We start from the raw sequence: 22,219 nt of genomic DNA, 5'->3' as shown, positions 1-22,219 counted from the left end.
ATATTATAAAACAGACTGGTGGATAGGCTGTCTCTCTGTGATACTATTAAACAGACTGGTGGATAGGCTGTCTCTCTGTGATATTATTAAACAGACTGGTGGATAGGCTGTCTCTCTGTGATATTATTAAACAGACTGGTGGATAGGCTGTCTCTGTGATATTATTAAACAGACTGGTGGATAGGCTGTCTCTCTGTGATACTATTAAACAGACTGGTGGATAGGCTGTCTCTCTGTGATAGTATTAAACAGACTGGTGGATAGGCTGTCTCTCTGTGATATTATTAAACAGACTGGTGGATAGGCTGTCTCTCTGTGATATTATTAAACAGACTGGTGGATAGGCTGTCTCTCTGTGATATTATTAAACAGACTGGTGGATAGGCTGTCTCTCTGTGATATTATTAAACAGACTGGTGGATAGGCTGTCTCTCTGTGATATTATAAAACAGACTGGTGGATAGGCTGTCTCTCTGTGATACTATTAAACAGACTGGTGGATAGGCTGTCTCTCTGTGATATTATTAAACAGACTGGTGGATAGGCTGTCTCTCTGTGATATTATTAAACAGACTGGTGGATAGGCTGTCTCTCTGTGATATTATTAAACAGACTGGTGGATAGGCTGTCTCTCTGTGATATTATTAAACAGACTGGTGGATAGGCTGTCTCTCTGTGATATTATTAAACAGACTGATGGATAGGCTGTCTCTCTGTGATAGTATTAAACAGACTGGTGGATAGGCTGTCTCTCTGTGATATTATTAAACAGACTGGTGGATAGGCTGTCTCTCTGTGATATTATTAAACAGACTGGTGGATAGGCTGTCTCTCTGTGATATTATTAAACAGACTGGTGGATAGGCTGTCTCTCTGTGATATTATTAAACAGACTGGTGGATAGGCTGTCTCTCTGTGATATTATTAAACAGACTGGTGGATAGGCTGTCTCTGTGATATTATTAAACAGACTGGTGGATAGGCTGTCTCTCTGTGATATTATTAAACCGACTGGTGGATAGGCTGTCTCTCTGTGATATTATTAAACAGACTGGTGGATAGGCTGTCTCTCTGTGATATTATTGATATTATTAAACAGACTGGTGGATAGGCTGTCTCTGTGATACTATTAAACAGACTGGTGGATAGGCTGTCTCTCTGTGATATTATTAAACATACTGGTGGATAGGCTGTCTCTGTGATATTATTAAACAGACTGGTGGATAGGCTGTCTCTGTGATATTATTAAACAGACTGGTGGATAGGCTGTCTCTCTGTGATATTATTAAACAGACTGGTGGATAGGCTGTCTCTCTGTGATATTATTAAACAGACTGGTGGATAGGCTGTCTCTCTGTGATATTATTAAACAGACTGGTGGATAGGCTGTCTCTCTGTGATATTATTAAACAGACTGGTGGATAGGCTGTCTCTCTGTGATATTATTAAACAGACTGGTGGATAGGCTGTCTCTGTGATATTATTAAACAGACTGGTGGATAGGCTGTCTCTCTGTGATATTATTAAACAGACTGGTGGATAGGCTGTCTCTCTCTGTGATATTATTAAACAGACTGGTGGATAGGCTGTCTCTCTGTGATATTATTGAATTATTAAACAGACTGGTGGATAGGCTGTCTCTGTGATATTATTAAACAGACTGGTGGATAGGCTGTCTCTCTGTGATATTATTAAACATACTGGTGGATAGGCTGTCTCTGTGATATTATTAAACAGACTGGTGGATAGGCTGTCTCTGTGATATTATTAAACAGACTGGTGGATAGGCTGTCTCTCTGTGATATTATTAAACCGACTGGTGGATAGGCTGTCTCTCTGTGATATTATTAAACAGACTGGTGGATAGGCTGTCTCTCTGTGATATTATTAAACAGACTGGTGGATAGGCTGTCTCTCTGTGATATTATTAAACAGACTGGTGGATAGGCTGTCTCTCTGTGATATTATTAAACAGACTGGTGGATAGGCTGTCTCTCTGTGATATTATTAAACAGACTGGTGGATAGGCTGTCTCTCTGTGATATTATTAAACAGACTGGTGGATAGGCTGTCTATCTGTGATATTATTAAACAGACTGGTGGATAGGCTGTCTCTCTGTGATATATTAAACAGACTGGTGGATAGGCTGTCTCTCTGTGATATTATTAAACAGACTGGTGGATAGGCTGTCTCTCTGTGATATTATTAAACAGACTGGTGGATAGGCTGTCTCTCTGTGATATTATTAAACAGACTGGTGGATAGGCTGTCTCTCTGTGATACTATTAAACAGACTGGTGGATAGGCTGTCTCTCTGTGATATTATTAAACAGACTGGTGGATAGGCTGTCTCTGTGATATTATTAAACAGACTGGTGGATAGGCTGTCTCTCTGTGATATTATTAAACAGACTGGTGGATAGGCTGTCTCTCTGTGATATTATTAAACAGACTGGTGGATAGGCTGTCTCTCTGTGATATTATTAAACAGACTGGTGGATAGGCTGTCTCTCTGTGATATTATTAAACAGACTGGTGGATAGGCTGTCTCTCTGTGATATTATTAAACAGACTGGTGGATAGGCTGTCTCTCTGTGATATTATTAAACAGACTGGTGGATAGGCTGTCTCTCTGTGATATTATTAAACAGACTGGTGGATAGGCTGTCTCTCTGTGATATTATTAAACAGACTGGTGGATAGGCTGTCTCTCTGTGATATTATTAAACAGACTGGTGGATAGGCTGTCTCTGTGATACTATTAAACAGACTGGTGGATAGGCTGTCTCTCTGTGATATTATTAAACAGACTGGTGGATAGGCTGTCTCTGTGATACTATTAAACAGACTGGTGGATAGGCTGTCTCTGTGATATTATTAAACAGACTGGTGGATAGGCTGTCTCTGTGATATTATTAAACAGACTGGTGGATAGGCTGTCTCTCTGTGATATTATTAAACCGACTGGTGGATAGGCTGTCTCTCTGTGATATTATTAAACAGACTGGTGGATAGGCTGTCTCTCTGTGATATTATTAAACAGACTGGTGATTAGGATGTCTCTCTGTGATATCTGTGATATTATTAAACAGACTGGTGGATAGGCTGTCTCTGTGATATTATTAAACAGACTGGTGGATAGGCTGTCTCTCTGTGATATTATTAAACAGACTGGTGGATAGGCTGTCTCTCTGTGATATTATTAAACAGACTGGTGGATAGGCTGTCTCTCTGTGATATTATTAAACATACTGGTGGATAGAATGTCTCTCTGTGATATTATTAAACAGACTGGTGGATAGGCTGTCTCTCTGTGATAATATTAAACCATACTGGTGGATAGGCTGTCTCTGTGATATTATTAAACAGACTGGTGGATAGGCTGTCTCTCTGTGATACTATTAAATAGACTGGTGGATAGGCTGTCTCTCTGTGATATTATTAAACAGACTGGTGGATAGGCTGTCTCTCTGTGATACTATTAAACAGACTGGTGGATAAGCTGTCTCTCTGTGATATTATTAAACAGACTGGTGGATAGGCTGTCTCTGTGATATTATTAAACAGACTGGTGGATAGGCTGTCTCTCTGTGATATTATTAAACAGACTGGTGGATAGGCTGTCTCTCTGTGATATTATTAAACAGACTGGTGGATAGGCTGTCTCTCTGTGATATTATTAAACAGACTGGTGGATAGGCTGTCTCTGTGATACTATTAAACAGACTGGTGGATAGGCTGTCTCTGTGATATTATTAAACAGACTGGTGGATAGGCTGTCTCTGTGATATTATTAAACAGACTGGTGGATAGGCTGTCTCTCTGTGATATTATTAAACCGACTGGTGGATAGGCTGTCTCTCTGTGATATTATTAAACAGACTGGTGGATAGGCTGTCTCTCTGTGATATTATTAAACAGACTGGTGATTAGGATGTCTCTCTGTGATATCTGTGATATTATTAAACAGACTGGTGGATAGGCTGTCTCTCTGTGATATTATTAAACAGACTGGTGGATAGGCTGTCTCTCTGTGATATTATTAAACAGACTGGTGGATAGGCTGTCTCTGTGATATTATTAAACAGACTGGTGGATAGGCTGTCTCTCTGTGATACTATTAAACAGACTGGTGGATAGGCTGTCTCTCTGTGATAGTATTAAACAGACTGGTGGATAGGCTGTCTCTCTGTGATATTATTAAACAGACTGGTGGATAGGCTGTCTCTCTGTGATATTATTAAACAGACTGGTGGATAGGCTGTCTCTCTGTGATATTATTAAACAGACTGGTGGATAGGCTGTCTCTCTGTGATATTATTAAACAAACTGGTGGATAGGATGTCTCTCTGTGATATTATAAAACAGACTGGTGGATAGGCTGTCTCTCTGTGATACTATTAAACAGACTGGTGGATAGGCTGTCTCTCTGTGATATTATTAAACAGACTGGTGGATAGGCTGTCTCTCTGTGATATTATTAAACAGACTGGTGGATAGGCTGTCTCTGTGATATTATTAAACAGACTGGTGGATAGGCTGTCTCTCTGTGATAGTATTAAACAGACTGGTGGATAGGCTGTCTCTCTGTGATATTATTAAACAGACTGGTGGATAGGCTGTCTCTCTGTGATATTATTAAACAGACTGGTGGATAGGCTGTCTCTCTGTGATATTATTAAACAGACTGGTGGATAGGCTGTCTCTCTGTGATATTATTAAACAGACTGGTGGATAGGCTGTCTCTCTGTGATATTATTAAACAGACTGGTGGATAGGCTGTCTCTCTGTGATATTATTAAACAGACTGGTGGATAGGCTGTCTCTCTGTGATATTATTAAACAGACTGGTGGATAGGCTGTCTCTCTGTGATATTATTAAACAGACTGGTGGATAGGCTGTCTCTGTGATACTATTAAACAGACTGGTGGATAGGCTGTCTCTCTGTGATATTATTAAACCGACTGGTGGATAGGCTGTCTCTGTGATACTATTAAACAGACTGGTGGATAGGCTGTCTCTGTGATATTATTAAACAGACTGGTGGATAGGCTGTCTCTGTGATATTATTAAACAGACTGGTGGATAGGCTGTCTCTCTGTGATATTATTAAACCGACTGGTGGATAGGCTGTCTCTCTGTGATATTATTAAACAGACTGGTGGATAGGCTGTCTCTCTGTGATATTATTAAACAGACTGGTGATTAGGATGTCTCTCTGTGATATCTGTGATATTATTAAACAGACTGGTGGATAGGCTGTCTCTGTGATATTATTAAACAGACTGGTGGATAGGCTGTCTCTCTGTGATATTATTAAACAGACTGGTGGATAGGCTGTCTCTCTGTGATATTATTAAACAGACTGGTGGATAGGCTGTCTCTCTGTGATATTATTAAACATACTGGTGGATAGAATGTCTCTCTGTGATATTATTAAACAGACTGGTGGATAGGCTGTCTCTCTGTGATAATATTAAATCATACTGGTGGATAGGCTGTCTCTGTGATATTATTAAACAGACTGGTGGATAGGCTGTCTCTCTGTGATACTATTAAATAGACTGGTGGATAGGCTGTCTCTCTGTGATACTATTAAACAGACTGGTGGATAGGCTGTCTCTCTGTGATACTATTAAACAGACTGGTGGATAGGCTGTCTCTCTGTGATATTATTAAACAGACTGGTGGATAGGCTGTCTCTGTGATATTATTAAACAGACTGGTGGACAGGCTGTCTCTCTGTGATATTATTAAACAGACTGGTGGATAGGCTGTCTCTCTGTGATATTATTAAACAGACTGGTGGATAGGCTGTCTCTCTGTGATATTATTAAAAGACTGGTGGATAGGCTGTCTCTCTGTGATATTATTAAACAGACTGGTGGATAGGCTGTCTCTCTGTGATATTATTAAACAGACTGGTGGATAGTCTGTCTCTCTGTGATACTATTAAACAGACTGGTGGATAGGCTGTCTCTGTGATATTATTAAACAGACTGGTGGATAGGCTGTCTCTGTGATATTATTAAACAGACTGGTGGATAGGCTGTCTCTCTGTGATATTATTAAACAGACTGGTGGATAGGCTGTCTCTCTGTGATATTATTAAACAGACTGGTGGATAGGCTGTCTCTCTGTGATATTATTAAACATACTGGTGGATAGAATGTCTCTCTGTGATATTATTAAACAGACTGGTGGATAGGCTGTCTCTCTGTGATAATATTAAACCATACTGGTGGATAGGCTGTCTCTGTGATATTATTAAACAGACTGGTGGATAGGCTGTCTCTCTGTGATACTATTAAATAGACTGGTGGATAGGCTGTCTCTCTGTGATATTATTAAACAGACTGGTGGATAGGCTGTCTCTCTGTGATACTATTAAACAGACTGGTGGATAGGCTGTCTCTCTGTGATATTATTAAACAGACTGGTGGATAGGCTGTCTCTGTGATATTATTAAACAGACTGGTGGACAGGCTGTCTCTCTGTGATATTATTAAACAGACTGGTGGATAGGCTGTCTCTCTGTGATATCTGTGATATTATTAAACAGACTGGTGGATAGGCTGTCTCTCTGTGATATTATTAAAAGACTGGTGGATAGGCTGTCTCTCTGTGATATTATTAAACAGACTGGTGGATAGGCTGTCTCTCTGTGATATTATTAAACAGACTGGTGGATAGGCTGTCTCTCTGTGATATTATTAAACCGACTGGTGGATAGGCTGTCTCTCTGTGATATTATTAAACAGACTGGTGGATAGGCTGTCTCTCTGTGATACTATTAAACAGACTGGTGGATAGGCTGTCTCTCTGTGATACTATTAAACAGACTGGTGGATAGGCTGTCTCTCTGTGATATTATTAAACAGACTGGTGGATAGGCTGTCTCTCTGTGATATTATTAAACAGACTGGTGGATAGGCTGTCTCTCTGTGATATTATTAAACAGACTGGTGGATATGCTGTCTCTCTGTGATATTATTAAACAGACTGGTGGATAGGCTGTCTCTCTGTGATATTATTAAACAGACTGGTGGATATGCTGTCTCTCTGTGATACTATTAAACAGACTGGTGGATAGGCTGTCTCTCTGTGATATTATTAAACAGACTGGTGGATAGGCTGTCTCTCTGTGATATTATTAAACAGACTGGTGGATAGGCTGTCTCTCTGTGATACTATTAAACAGACTGGTGGATAGGCTGTCTCTCTGTGATATTATTAAACAGACTGGTGGATAGGCTGTCTCTCTGTGATACTATTAAACAGACTGGTGGATAGGCTGTCTCTCTGTGATACTATTAAACAGACTGGTGGATAGGCTGTCTCTCTGTGATATTATTAAACAGACTGGTGGATAGGCTGTCTCTCTGTGATATTATTAAACAGACTGGTGGATAGGCTGTCTCTCTGTGATATTATTAAACAGACTGGTGGATATGCTGTCTCTCTGTGATCTTATTAAACAGACTGGTGGATAGGCTGTCTCTGTGATATTATTAAACAGACTGGTGGATAGGCTGTCTCTCTGTGATATTATTAAACAGACTGGTGGATAGGCTGTCTCTCTGTGATATTATTAAACAGACTGGTGGATAGGCTGTCTCTCTGTGATACTATTAAACAGACTGGTGGATAGGCTGTCTCTCTGTGATATTATTAAACAGACTGGTGGATAGGCTGTCTCTCTGTGATACTATTAAACAGACTGGTGGATAGGCTGTCTCTCTGTGATATTATTAAACAGACTGGTGGATAGGCTGTCTCTCTGTGATACTATTAAACAGACTGGTGGATAGGCTGTCTCTCTGTGATATTATTAAACAGACTGGTGGATAGGCTGTCTCTCTGTGATACTGTTAAACAGACTGGTGGATAGACTGTCTCTCTGTGATATTATTAAACAGACTGGTGGATAGGCTGTCTCTCTGTGATACTATTAAACAGACTGGTGGATAGGCTGTCTCTCTGTGATATTATTAAACAGACTGGTGGATAGGCTGTCTCTCTGTGATATTATTAAACAGACTGGTGGATAGGCTGTCTCTCTGTGATATTATTAAACAGACTGGTGGATAGGCTGTCTCTCTGTGATATTATAAAACAGACTGGTGGATAGGCTGTCTCTCTGTGATACTATTAAACAGACTGGTGGATAGGCTGTCTCTCTGTGATATTATTAAACAGACTGGTGGATAGGCTGTCTCTCTGTGATATTATTAAACAGACTGGTGGATAGGCTGTCTCTCTGTGATATTATTAAACAGACTGGTGGATAGGCTGTCTCTCTGTGATATTATTAAACAGACTGGTGGATAGGCTGTCTCTCTGTGATATTATTAAACAGACTGGTGGATAGGCTGTCTCTCTGTGATATTATAAAACAGACTGGTGGATAGGCTGTCTCTCTGTGATAGTATTAAACAGACTGGTGGATAGGCTGTCTCTCTGTGATATTATAAAACAGACTGGTGGATAGGCTGTCTCTCTGTGATACTATTAAACAGACTGGTGGATAGGCTGTCTCTCTGTGATAGTATTAAACAGACTGGTGGATAGGCTGTCTCTCTGTGATATTATTAAACAGACTGGTGGATAGGCTGTCTCTCTGTGATATTATTAAACAGACTGGTGGATAGGCTGTCTCTCTGTGATATTATTAAACAGACTGGTGGATAGGCTGTCTCTCTGTGATATTATTAAACAGACTGGTGGATAGGCTGTCTCTCTGTGATATTATAAAACAGACTGGTGGATAGGCTGTCTCTCTGTGATATTATTAAACAGACTGGTGGATAGGCTGTCTCTCTGTGATATTATTAAACAGACTGGTGGATAGGCTGTCTCTCTGTGATATTATTAAACAGACTGGTGGATAGGCTGTCTCTCTGTGATATTATTAAACAGACTGGTGGATAGGCTGTCTCTCTGTGATATTATTAAACAGACTGGTGGATAGGCTGTCTCTCTGTGATATTATTAAACAGACTGATGGATAGGCTGTCTCTCTGTGATAGTATTAAACAGACTGGTGGATAGGCTGTCTCTCTGTGATATTATTAAACCGACTGGTGGATAGGCTGTCTCTCTGTGATATTATTAAACAGACTGGTGGATAGGCTGTCTCTCTGTGATATTATTAAACAGACTGGTGGATAGGCTGTCTCTCTGTGATATTATTAAACAGACTGGTGGATAGGCTGTCTCTCTGTGATATTATTAAACAGACTGGTGGATAGGCTGTCTCTGTGATATTATTAAACAGACTGGTGGATAGGCTGTCTCTCTGTGATATTATTAAACCGACTGGTGGATAGGCTGTCTCTCTGTGATATTATTAAACAGACTGGTGGATAGGCTGTCTCTCTGTGATATTATTAAACAGACTGGTGGATAGGCTGTCTCTCTGTGATATTATTAAACAGACTGGTGATTAGGATGTCTCTCTGTGATATCTGTGATATTATTAAACAGACTGGTGGATAGGCTGTCTCTCTGTGATATTATTAAACAGACTGGTGGATAGGCTGTCTCTCTGTGATATTATTGATATTATTAAACAGACTGGTGGATAGGCTGTCTCTGTGATACTATTAAACAGACTGGTGGATAGGCTGTCTCTCTGTGATATTATTAAACATACTGGTGGATAGGCTGTCTCTGTGATATTATTAAACAGACTGGTGGATAGGCTGTCTCTGTGATATTATTAAACAGACTGGTGGATAGGCTGTCTCTCTGTGATATTATTAAACCGACTGGTGGATAGGCTGTCTCTCTGTGATATTATTAAACAGACTGGTGGATAGGCTGTCTCTCTGTGATATTATTAAACAGACTGGTGGATAGGCTGTCTCTCTGTGATATTATTAAACAGACTGGTGGATAGGCTGTCTCTCTGTGATATTATTAAACAGACTGGTGGATAGGCTGTCTCTCTGTGATATTATTAAACAGACTGGTGGATAGGCTGTCTATCTGTGATATTATTAAACAGACTGATGGATAGGCTGTCTCTCTGTGATAGTATTAAACAGACTGGTGGATAGGCTGTCTCTCTGTGATATTATTAAACAGACTGGTGGATAGGCTGTCTCTCTGTGATATTATTAAACAGACTGGTGGATAGGCTGTCTCTCTGTGATATTATTAAACAGACTGGTGGATAGGCTGTCTCTCTGTGATATTATTAAACAGACTGGTGGATAGGCTGTCTCTCTGTGATATTATAAAACAGACTGGTGGATAGGCTGTCTCTCTGTGATACTATTAAACAGACTGGTGGATAGGCTGTCTCTCTGTGATATTATTAAACAGACTGGTGGATAGGCTGTCTCTCTGTGATATTATTAAACAGACTGGTGGATAGGCTGTCTCTGTGATATTATTAAACAGACTGGTGGATAGGCTGTCTCTCTGTGATACTATTAAACAGACTGGTGGATAGGCTGTCTCTCTGTGATATTATTAAACAGACTGGTGGATAGGCTGTCTCTCTGTGATATTATTAAACAGACTGGTGGATAGGCTGTCTCTCTGTGATATTATTAAACAGACTGGTGGATAGGCTGTCTCTCTGTGATATTATTAAACAGACTGGTGGATAGGCTGTCTCTCTGTGATATTATTAAACAGACTGGTGGATAGGCTGTCTCTCTGTGATATTATTAAACAGACTGGTGGATAGGCTGTCTCTCTGTGATATTATTAAACAGACTGGTGGATAGGCTGTCTCTCTGTGATATTATTAAACAGACTGGTGGATAGGCTGTCTCTGTGATACTATTAAACAGACTGGTGGATAGGCTGTCTCTCTGTGATATTATTAAACCGACTGGTGGATAGGCTGTCTCTGTGATACTATTAAACAGACTGGTGGATAGGCTGTCTCTGTGATATTATTAAACAGACTGGTGGATAGGCTGTCTCTGTGATATTATTAAACAGACTGGTGGATAGGCTGTCTCTCTGTGATATTATTAAACCGACTGGTGGATAGGCTGTCTCTCTGTGATATTATTAAACAGACTGGTGGATAGGCTGTCTCTCTGTGATATTATTAAACAGACTGGTGATTAGGATGTCTCTCTGTGATATCTGTGATATTATTAAACAGACTGGTGGATAGGCTGTCTCTGTGATATTATTAAACAGACTGATGGATAGGCTGTCTCTCTGTGATATTATTAAACAGACTGGTGGATAGGCTGTCTCTCTGTGATATTATTAAACAGACTGGTGGATAGGCTGTCTCTCTGTGATATTATTAAACATACTGGTGGATAGAATGTCTCTCTGTGATATTATTAAACAGACTGGTGGATAGGCTGTCTCTCTGTGATAATATTAAACCATACTGGTGGATAGGCTGTCTCTGTGATATTATTAAACAGACTGGTGGATAGGCTGTCTCTCTGTGATACTATTAAATAGACTGGTGGATAGGCTGTCTCTCTGTGATATTATTAAACAGACTGGTGGATAGGCTGTCTCTCTGTGATACTATTAAACAGACTGGTGGATAGGCTGTCTCTCTGTGATATTATTAAACAGACTGGTGGATAGGCTGTCTCTGTGATATTATTAAACAGACTGGTGGATAGGCTGTCTCTCTGTGATATTATTAAACAGACTGGTGGATAGGCTGTCTCTCTGTGATATTATTAAACAGACTGGTGGATAGGCTGTCTCTCTGTGATATTATTAAACAGACTGGTGGATAGGCTGTCTCTCTGTGATATTATTAAACAGACTGGTGGATAGGCTGTCTCTCTGTGATACTATTAAACAGACTGGTGGATAGGCTGTCTCTCTGTGATATTATTAAACAGACTGGTGGATAGGCTGTCTCTCTGTGATATTATTAAACAGACTGGTGGATAGGCTGTCTCTGTGATATTATTAAACAGACTGGTGGATAGGCTGTCTCTCTGTGATATTATTAAACAGACTGGTGGATAGGCTGTCTCTCTGTGATATTATTAAACAGACTGGTGGATAGGCTGTCTCTCTGTGATATTATTAAACAGACTGGTGGATAGGCTGTCTCTCTGTGATATTATTAAACAGACTGGTGGATAGGCTGTCTCTCTGTGATATTATAAAACAGACTGGTGGATAGGCTGTCTCTCTGTGATACTATTAAACAGACTGGTGGATAGGCTGTCTCTCTGTGATATTATTAAACAGACTGGTGGATAGGCTGTCTCTCTGTGATATTATTAAACAGACTGGTGGATAGGCTGTCTCTGTGATATTATTAAACAGACTGGTGGATAGGCTGTCTCTCTGTGATACTATTAAACAGACTGGTGGATAGGCTGTCTCTCTGTGATATTATTAAACAGACTGGTGGATAGGCTGTCTCTCTGTGATATTATTAAACAGACTGGTGGATAGGCTGTCTCTCTGTGATATTATTAAACAGACTGGTGGATAGGCTGTCTCTCTGTGATATTATTAAACAGACTGGTGGATAGGCTGTCTCTCTGTGATATTATTAAACAGACTGGTGGATAGGCTGTCTCTCTGTGATATTATAAAACAGACTGGTGGATAGGCTGTCTCTCTCTGTGATACTATTAAACAGACTGGTGGATAGGCTGTCTCTCTGTGATATTATTAAACAGACTGGTGGATAGGCTGTCTCTCTGTGATATTATTAAACAGACTGGTGGATAGGCTGTCTCTCTGTGATATTATTAAACAGACTGGTGGATAGGCTGTCTCTCTGTGATACTATTAAACAGACTGGTGGATAGGCTGTCTCTCTGTGATATTATTAAACAGACTGGTGGATAGGCTGTCTCTCTGTGATATTATTAAACAGACTGGTGGATAGGCTGTCTCTCTGTGATATTATTAAACAGACTGGTGGATAGGCTGTCTCTCTGTGATATTATTAAACAGACTGGTGGATAGGCTGTCTCTCTGTGATATTATTAAACAGACTGGTGGATAGGCTGTCTCTCTGTGATATTATTAAACAGACTGGTGGATAGGCTGTCTCTCTGTGATATTATTAAACAGACTGGTGGATAGGCTGTCTCTCTGTGATATTATTAAACAGACTGGTGGATAGGCTGTCTCTGTGATACTATTAAACAGACTGGTGGATAGGCTGTCTCTCTGTGATATTATTAAACCGACTGGTGGATAGGCTGTCTCTGTGATACTATTAAACAGACTGGTGGATAGGCTGTCTCTGTGATATTATTAAACAGACTGGTGGATAGGCTGTCTCTCTGTGATATTATTAAACAGACTGGTGGATAGGCTGTCTCTCTGTGATATTATTAAACATACTGGTGGATAGAATGTCTCTCTGTGATATTATTAAACAGACTGGTGGATAGGCTGTCTCTCTGTGATAATATTAAACCATACTGGTGGATAGGCTGTCTCTGTGATATTATTAAAAAGACTGGTGGATAGGCTGTCTCTCTGTGATACTATTAAATAGACTGGTGGATAGGCTGTCTCTCTGTGATATTATTAAACAGACTGGTGGATAGGCTGTCTCTCTGTGATACTATTAAACAGACTGGTGGATAGGCTGTCTCTCTGTGATATTATTAAACAGACTGGTGGATAGGCTGTCTCTGTGATATTATTAAACAGACTGGTGGATAGGCTGTCTCTCTGTGATATTATTAAACAGACTGGTGGATAGGCTGTCTCTCTGTGATATTATTAAACAGACTGGTGGATAGGCTGTCTCTCTGTGATATTATTAAACAGACTGGTGGATAGGCTGTCTCTCTGTGATATTATAAAACAGACTGGTGGATAGGCTGTCTCTCTGTGATACTATTAAACAGACTGGTGGATAGGCTGTCTCTCTGTGATATTATTAAACAGACTGGTGGATAGGCTGTCTCTGTGATATTATTAAACAGACTGGTGGATAGGCTGTCTCTGTGATATTATTAAACAGACTGGTGGATAGGCTGTCTCTCTGTGATATTATTAAACAGACTGGTGGATAGGCTGTCTCTCTGTGATATTATTAAACAGACTGGTGGATAGGCTGTCTCTCTGTGATATTATTAAACAGACTGGTGGATAGGCTGTCTCTCTGTGATATTATTAAACAGACTGGTGGATAGGATGTCTCTCTGTGATATTATAAAACAGACTGGTGGATAGGCTGTCTCTCTGTGATACTATTAAACAGACTGGTGGATAGGCTGTCTCTCTGTGATATTATTAAACAGACTGGTGGATAGGCTGTCTCTCTGTGATATTATTAAACAGACTGGTGGATAGGCTGTCTCTGTGATATTATTAAACAGACTGGTGGATAGGCTGTCTCTCTGTGATACTATTAAACAGACTGGTGGATAGGCTGTCTCTCTGTGATATTATTAAACAGACTGGTGGATAGGCTGTCTCTCTGTGATATTATTAAACAGACTGGTGGATAGGCTGTCTCTCTGTGATATTATTAAACAGACTGGTGGATAGGCTGTCTCTCTGTGATATTATTAAACAGACTGGTGGATAGGCTGTCTCTCTGTGATATTATTAAACAGACTGGTGGATAGGATGTCTCTCTGTGATATTATAAAACAGACTGGTGGATAGGCTGTCTCTCTGTGATACTATTAAACAGACTGGTGGATAGGCTGTCTCTCTGTGATATTATTAAACAGACTGGTGGATAGGCTGTCTCTCTGTGATATTATTAAACAGACTGGTGGATAGGCTGTCTCTGTGATATTATTAAACAGACTGGTGGATAGGCTGTCTCTCTGTGATACTATTAAACAGACTGGTGGATAGGCTGTCTCTCTGTGATATTATTAAACAGACTGGTGGATAGGCTGTCTCTCTGTGATATTATTAAACAGACTGGTGGATAGGCTGTCTCTCTGTGATATTATTAAACAGACTGGTGGATAGGCTGTCTCTCTGTGATATTATTAAACAGACTGGTGGATAGGCTGTCTCTCTGTGATATTATTAAACAGACTGGTGGATAGGCTGTCTCTCTGTGATATTATTAAACAGACTGGTGGATAGGCTGTCTCTCTGTGATATTATTAAACAGACTGGTGGATAGGCTGTCTCTCTGTGATATTATTAAACAGACTGGTGGATAGGCTGTCTCTGTGATACTATTAAACAGACTGGTGGATAGGCTGTCTCTCTGTGATATTATTAAACCGACTGGTGGATAGGCTGTCTCTGTGATACTATTAAACAGACTGGTGGATAGGCTGTCTCTGTGATATTATTAAACAGACTGGTGGATAGGCTGTCTCTGTGATATTATTAAACAGACTGGTGGATAGGCTGTCTCTCTGTGATATTATTAAACCGACTGGTGGATAGGCTGTCTCTCTGTGATATTATTAAACAGACTGGTGGATAGGCTGTCTCTCTGTGATATTATTAAACAGACTGGTGATTAGGATGTCTCTCTGTGATATCTGTGATATTATTAAACAGACTGGTGGATAGGCTGTCTCTGTGATATTATTAAACAGACTGGTGGATAGGCTGTCTCTCTGTGATATTATTAAACAGACTGGTGGATAGGCTGTCTCTCTGTGATATTATTAAACAGACTGGTGGATAGGCTGTCTCTCTGTGATATTATTAAACATACTGGTGGATAGAATGTCTCTGTGATATTATTAAACAGACTGGTGGATAGGCTGTCTCTCTGTGATAATATTAAACCATACTGGTGGATAGGCTGTCTCTGTGATATTATTAAACAGACTGGTGGATAGGCTGTCTCTCTGTGATACTATTAAATAGACTGGTGGATAGGCTGTCTCTCTGTGATATTATTAAACAGACTGGTGGATAGGCTGTCTCTCTGTGATACTATTAAACAGACTGGTGGATAGGCTGTCTCTCTGTGATATTATTAAACAGACTGGTGGATAGGCTGTCTCTGTGATATTATTAAACAGACTGGTGGACAGGCTGTCTCTCTGTGATATTATTAAACAGACTGGTGGATAGGCTGTCTCTCTGTGATATCTGTGATATTATTAAACAGACTGGTGGATAGGCTGTCTCTCTGTGATATTATTAAAAGACTGGTGGATAGGCTGTCTCTCTGTGATATTATTAAACAGACTGGTGGATAGGCTGTCTCTCTGTGATATTATTAAACAGACTGGTGGATAGGCTGTCTCTCTGTGATACTATTAAACAGACTGGTGGATAGGCTGTCTCTGTGATATTATTAAACAGACTGGTGGATAGGCTGTCTCTGTGATATTATTAAACAGACTGGTGGATAGGCTGCTGTACTATCATGTATGTACTGTACTGACTCATGTTTCACTTGCTTGTCTCTAGGGGAGTTTGGGGAGGTGTGTCGGGGGAGGCTGAAGGTCCCAGGGAAGAAGGAGAACTACGTGGCCATCAAGACCCTGAAGAGTGGCTACACAGACAAACAGAGGCGGGACTTCCTGTCGGAGGCTAGCATCATGGGCCAGTTCCAGCACCCCAACATCATCCACCTGGAGGGCATCATCACTGCTTCCTGTCCCGTCATGATCCTCACTGAGTTCATGGAGAACGGAGCGCTTGACTCCTTCCTTAGGGTCAGTCTATATACCGTCTCTGAGCCTTCCACACACACAGAAACGCACACAGACACACACACACAAACACAGACACACACAAACAAACACAAACACACACACAACCCCTTCCTTATGCATCATTATTTCACTATGTCACTTCTGGTCTCTGACTCTCCCTCAACCCATCCCTCTTACACACATATTGAATTGTTTCTTCCAGATCTCTAACTCTCTCGTCTCTCTCTCTGTAGTTGAACGATGGTCAGTTCACTCCCATCCAACTGGTGGGCATGCTGCGTGGCATCGCGTCGGGCATGAAGTACCTGTCTGAGATGAGCTACGTCCACAGAGACCTGGCCGCCCGCAACATCCTGGTCAACAGCAACCTGGTGTGTAAGGTGTCTGACTTCGGCCTGTCCCGTTTCCTCCAGGAGAACTCCTCAGACCCCACCTACACCAGCTCTCTGGTGAGACTACTGCACCCTGTTCTTCCTCAACACCAAGCCCTTTGTGTGTGTGTGCATATGGTCATGGTGTGTGGTTGTTGAATACAGATGGTCATGGTGTGTGGTTGTTGAATACAGATGGTCATGGTGTATGGTTGTTGACTACAGATGGTCATGGTGTGTGGTTGTTGACTACATATGGTCATGGTGTGTGGTTGTTGACTACATATGGTCATGGTGTGTGGTTGTTGACTACAGATGGTCATGGTGTGTGTTTGTTTACTACATATGGTCATGGTGTGTGGTTGTTGACTACAGATGATCATGGTGTGTGGTTGTTGACTACATATGGTCACGGTGTGTGGTTGTTGACTACATATGGTCATGGTGTATGGTTGTTGACTACATATGGTCATGGTGTGTGGTTGTTGACTACAGATGGTCATGGTGTGTGGTTGTTGACTACATATGGTCATGGTGTGTGGTTGTTGACTACATATGGTCATGGTGTGTGGTTGTTGACTACAGATGGTCATGGTGTATGGTTGTTGACTACAGATGGTCATGGTGTGTGGTTGTTGACTACAGATGGTCATGGTGTGTGGTTGTTGACTACAGATGGTCATGGTGTGTGGTTGTTGACTACAGATGGTCATGGTGTATGGTTGTTGACTACAGATGGTCATGGTGTGTGGTTGTTGACTACAGATGGTCATGGTGTATGGTTGTTGACTACATATGGTCATGGTGTGTGGTTGTTGACTACATATGGTCATGGTGTATGGTTGTTGACTACATATGGTCATGGTGTGTGGTTGTTGACTACAGATGATCATGGTGTGTGTTTGTTGACTACAGATGGTCATGGTGTGTGGTTGTTGACTACAGATGATCATGGTGTGTGTTTGTTGACTACATATGGTCATGGTGTGTGTTTGTTGACTACATATGGTCATGGTGTGTGTTTGTTGACTACAGATGGTCATGGTGTATGGTTGTTGACTACAGATGGTCATGGTGTGTGGTTGTTGACTACAGATGGTCATGGTGTATGGTTGTTGACTACATATGGTCATGGTGTGTGGTTGTTGACTACATATGGTCATGGTGTGTGGTTGTTGACTACAGATGGTCATGGTGTGTGGTTGTTGACTACAGATGGTCATGGTGTGTGGTTGTTGACTACAGATGGTCATGGTGTGTGGTTGTTGACTACAGATGGTCATGGTGTATGGTTGTTGACTACAGATGGTCATGGTGTGTGGTTGTTGACTACAGATGGTCATGGTGTGTGGTTGTTGACTACAGATGGTCATGGTGTGTGGTTGTTGACTACAGATGGTCATGGTGTGTGGTTGTTGACTACAGATGGTCATGGTGTGTGGTTGTTGACTACAGATGGTCATGGTGTATGGTTGTTGACTACAGATGGTCATGGTGTGTGGTTGTTGACTACAGATGGTCATGGTGTGTGGTTGTTGACTACAGATGGTCATGGTGTGTGGTTGTTGACTACAGATGGTCATGGTGTGTGGTTGTTGACTACAGATGGTCATGGTGTATGGTTGTTGACTACAGATGGTCATGGTGTGTGGTTGTTGACTACATATGGTCATGGTGTATGGTTGTTGACTACAGATGGTCATGGTGTGTGGTTGTTGACTACAGATGGTCATGGTATGTGGTTGTTGACTACAGATGGTCATGGTGTGTGGTTGTTGACTCCTGTCTTCTATCAGGGTGGTAAGATCCCCATCCGCTGGACCGCCCCAGAGGCCATCGCCTTCAGGAAGTTCACCTCAGCCTCCGACGCCTGGAGCTACGGCATCGTCATGTGGGAGGTCATGTCGTTCGGAGAGAGGCCCTACTGGGACATGAGCAACCAGGACGTGATCAACGCCATAGAGCAGGACTACCGCCTACCCCCGCCCCCTGACTGCCCCACCCACCTCCACCAGCTGATGCTGGACTGCTGGCAGAAGGAGCGCTCGGCCCGCCCTCGCTTTGCCGCCATCGTTAGCGCCCTGGACAAGCTGATCCGCAACCCTGCCTCGCTCAAGATCATGGCCCAGGATGGTGCAGGGTGAGTGGGCACAGATCTATAGGCGAGAGGGGTGGGTGTGGAGGGTGTGTGGGAGAGTCAGATAAGGTAATGTGGGTTTAAACACAAAGCCTGAGGTAAATACAGGGAAATGACTGTCTAACCAGCTGGAGTACTGTATATCCTGTCCCCTAATAGAGCCCCAGTCTCCACTACTTCATTCCTAGAATACAGTCCTGTCTTTCAGAGTCAGTCTACTGTCCCTCCTCTGTCCTGCTGTGACCTGTCAGGCTCTAGCTGTGCCTATCCTCTCCCCCTCTCCCACCCCAAATACTGACCTGTCACTCACAGCCTGGCCCATGCCCCCTCCCCTCCAGCAGCCATTGTTGTTGCCTGTCACTTATGCAGCCTTAGATCCCGCCCCTACTCCGTAGACATGCCTGTGAGGCCCCTGGTGTGTGTGTGACGTGTCCCTGTGTGTGTCCCCTGTCCCCAGGCCATCCCACCCACTGCTGGACCAGCGGGCCCCCCCGGCCCCCTCAGCGTGTGGCTCCGTGGGGGAGTGGCTGAGGGCCATCAAGATGGAGCGCTACGAGGACAGCTTCCTCCAGGCTGGATTCACCTCTGTAGACCTGTTGGCCCAGATCACTGCTGAGTGAGTTCATACCTACAACAATGTAGCTGTCTGTCTGTCTGTCTGTCTGTCTGTCTGTCTGTCTGTCTGTCTCTGGGTGTCTTTCAGACTTTCAAACCTCTTGAAGTTGAGTCACTCTCAAAGTCCACAGCTGTCTGTCTGTATATCTGTCTGCCTATCTGTCTGCCTGTCTGTCTGTCTGCCTATCTGTCTGTTTGTTTATCTAATAGTATGTCCTTCTTCTCAGGGACCTGCTGCGTCTGGGAGTGATCCTGGCTGGACACCAGAGGAAGATCCTGTCCAGCATCCAGACTCTGACCATGACCAAGAGCCCTGGAACCATACGCTTCTAACCCCAGCACAACTCAACTTGACCCCTGACCTCTTGCCCTGACCCAACACAGACACCAGCACGCACATACCACACAGAACATCGCACACCCATGGACCTATCCAGCACCCTGTGGTGCTGCACCCACGCAGTTCCTCACCCTGGTACCAGTCCCTTCTTAGACATGAAGTCCATCAGTGTCGCGACAGAGCCTCAATACGAACTTATTATAGACGACCTTCCCTCCAACCTGTTCAACCTGTCCTTATTGACCACTGAGCGGTCAGTCAGGTCTGGTGCTGGGGTCTGTTGGGAGACTGCCTCACTGGCCAGTTCACCCTCACTACTCCTCCTCTGCTTCACTGCCTGAATGTTTACCTGTGGTCCTGAACACACTGGTGATACTAGTGGAAGCACAGATCAACGTCAACCTAAGGACTATAGCTTTTCTATTGGTGTATTTCATGATGCAGAATATGAACTAGCCAGTAGCGGACGACGCTACTGCAACATGGTGACACTTTCACAAATGTTGTGTCTTGGATTATTCATCCATGTGGATTATATGATGATGTGATTACAGCTCTTTCAACGGACTGGAAAATGTGTGTTTGGACTCTTACCGGATGGACGTTTTCTTTTGGTTTCAAAATGCCTTGCCTTTCCTCAGGTGTTATGGTTAATGTCGGCATTTAGACCAGAACAGACTGTAGTCATACAAGCCTTCCTCTCCTCATCTTCCTCAGTGACTGTGCATGACTCTCCTGGGTCAGCTGTGTGGGAGGAGAGCAGGACTGAGATCAGCACTTTTCTAGGCTGAACAGAGAAGTTGGGTTTTTTAGTCAGAGATAGAGATCTCTCTGTCTGACTACACCTCTGCTCCTCTCAGAAGCTGCAGTATTTCCTGTGTTTCTCTTGGGGTATGGCTGGCTGGGCATTTCCACTTCCTGTTGCTGCTGGACTGGGCAGCTCACTTCCACACACTCAGACTGAAGGAGGTCCCTGGCCGTGGTTAACGAGACTAAGAGAACACTGCTTAAGTATTTTCTAATTGGACGACTTGACCTGGACAGACATCAGCCTCTCATTACTTGATTGATATTACTGTTGGTGTGTTTCCGTCTTGCTCGAGTGCCATTTGATATTCTATGTGATTTGAAATCAAAATGCCTTTTCTATAAAGCGGAAAGCCCTCCCAGGGTGATAGTTAGATCTACCATACAAAGTCCCTTCAGATGCCAACAGTTTCACATGTTTATGTTTGGGGAGATTGTGTGCTTCCTTGTTAACTAAAGGATTGTGGGTAAGTGGTCTTCACATTGAGGATCTGTTATGAAAACAGGGACCTATCTTTTATAAAGTTGCCTTTTAAAATATTGTGTAGATAAGTATGTTCTGATTCCTCCTCCTTTCTGTGTGTAATGTGTATTCAGTCACAATAAAGACACACACCAGTGTTTATCACCTAGGACTCCTGCTCCTCTTTTAACAGGCAACTGAGCTTGTTATTACACACACATTACACACACTCCCTTTAGAGTTCTCAAATGGACACACATGAATGCATACACACACACACACACACACACACACACACACACACACACACACACACACACACACACACACACACACACATACAAAGTGAAACACAAGTAAGCACACACACTCTCATGCATACGAAGTGAAGCATCCCAAAAATGGGAGTACACACACACATTCACACATATACACAGCCAACTTCAGTATATCATCCATATTCCTAATCGTTTTAAGGTGATCCGTTTCTTTGGCAGCTCTTGTTTCCAAACATTCCTCCCCACAGATACTGTGACCTCCACAGTGAGGGAGGGGGAGGGGGGTTGTGGTTTGGGAATTGAGCCTACACCCCCCCCCCCCACCCACCCACCCACCCACCCCCTCCCAACCCTCACCCATTTCAGTTTATCTCCCTCACGGACATTCCTCTCTCTCCTGCTCCTTCCTTCAGAGAGACAACCCGTACCCCAGAGACCTCTCAGCTTGTCCTTGACTCTGTTCACTGACCCTCTCCTGTGTGTTCTCCCCCCTGCTCCTGGAGTAGTGCTCTGCTCTCACCCTGCTACGGACGACCCTGTTAACAGCACGTCCACTGCCCCATCTCAGAGCAGCCCACAGAGAGCTCACCACAGAGCAGCCCACAGAGAGCTCACCACAGAGCAGC

General features: G+C 42.5%; 1 protein-coding gene across 1 annotated transcript in view; it reads left to right on the top strand.

Moving 5' to 3' along the window:
• LOC118381812 (ephrin type-B receptor 4a-like) overlaps positions 1-21,480 on the top strand; it is a 75,265-nt gene extending 53,785 nt beyond the window's left edge. The window contains exons 12-16 of the mRNA XM_052520917.1: positions 16,335-16,582; positions 16,816-17,031; positions 18,750-19,093; positions 19,548-19,706; positions 19,933-21,480. Of these exons, the coding sequence (XP_052376877.1) occupies positions 16,335-16,582; positions 16,816-17,031; positions 18,750-19,093; positions 19,548-19,706; positions 19,933-20,038 (1,073 nt within the window). The 3' untranslated portion in view covers positions 20,039-21,480. The remainder of the gene's footprint in view (positions 1-16,334; positions 16,583-16,815; positions 17,032-18,749; positions 19,094-19,547; positions 19,707-19,932) is intronic.
• Positions 21,481-22,219: the final 739 nt, after the last annotated feature.

This window comes from Oncorhynchus keta, chromosome 6, assembly GCF_023373465.1.
Source record: "Oncorhynchus keta strain PuntledgeMale-10-30-2019 chromosome 6, Oket_V2, whole genome shotgun sequence".
NCBI classification, from domain to species: Eukaryota; Metazoa; Chordata; class Actinopteri; order Salmoniformes; family Salmonidae; genus Oncorhynchus; species Oncorhynchus keta.
This window is presented reverse-complemented; position numbering and strand designations above follow the sequence as displayed.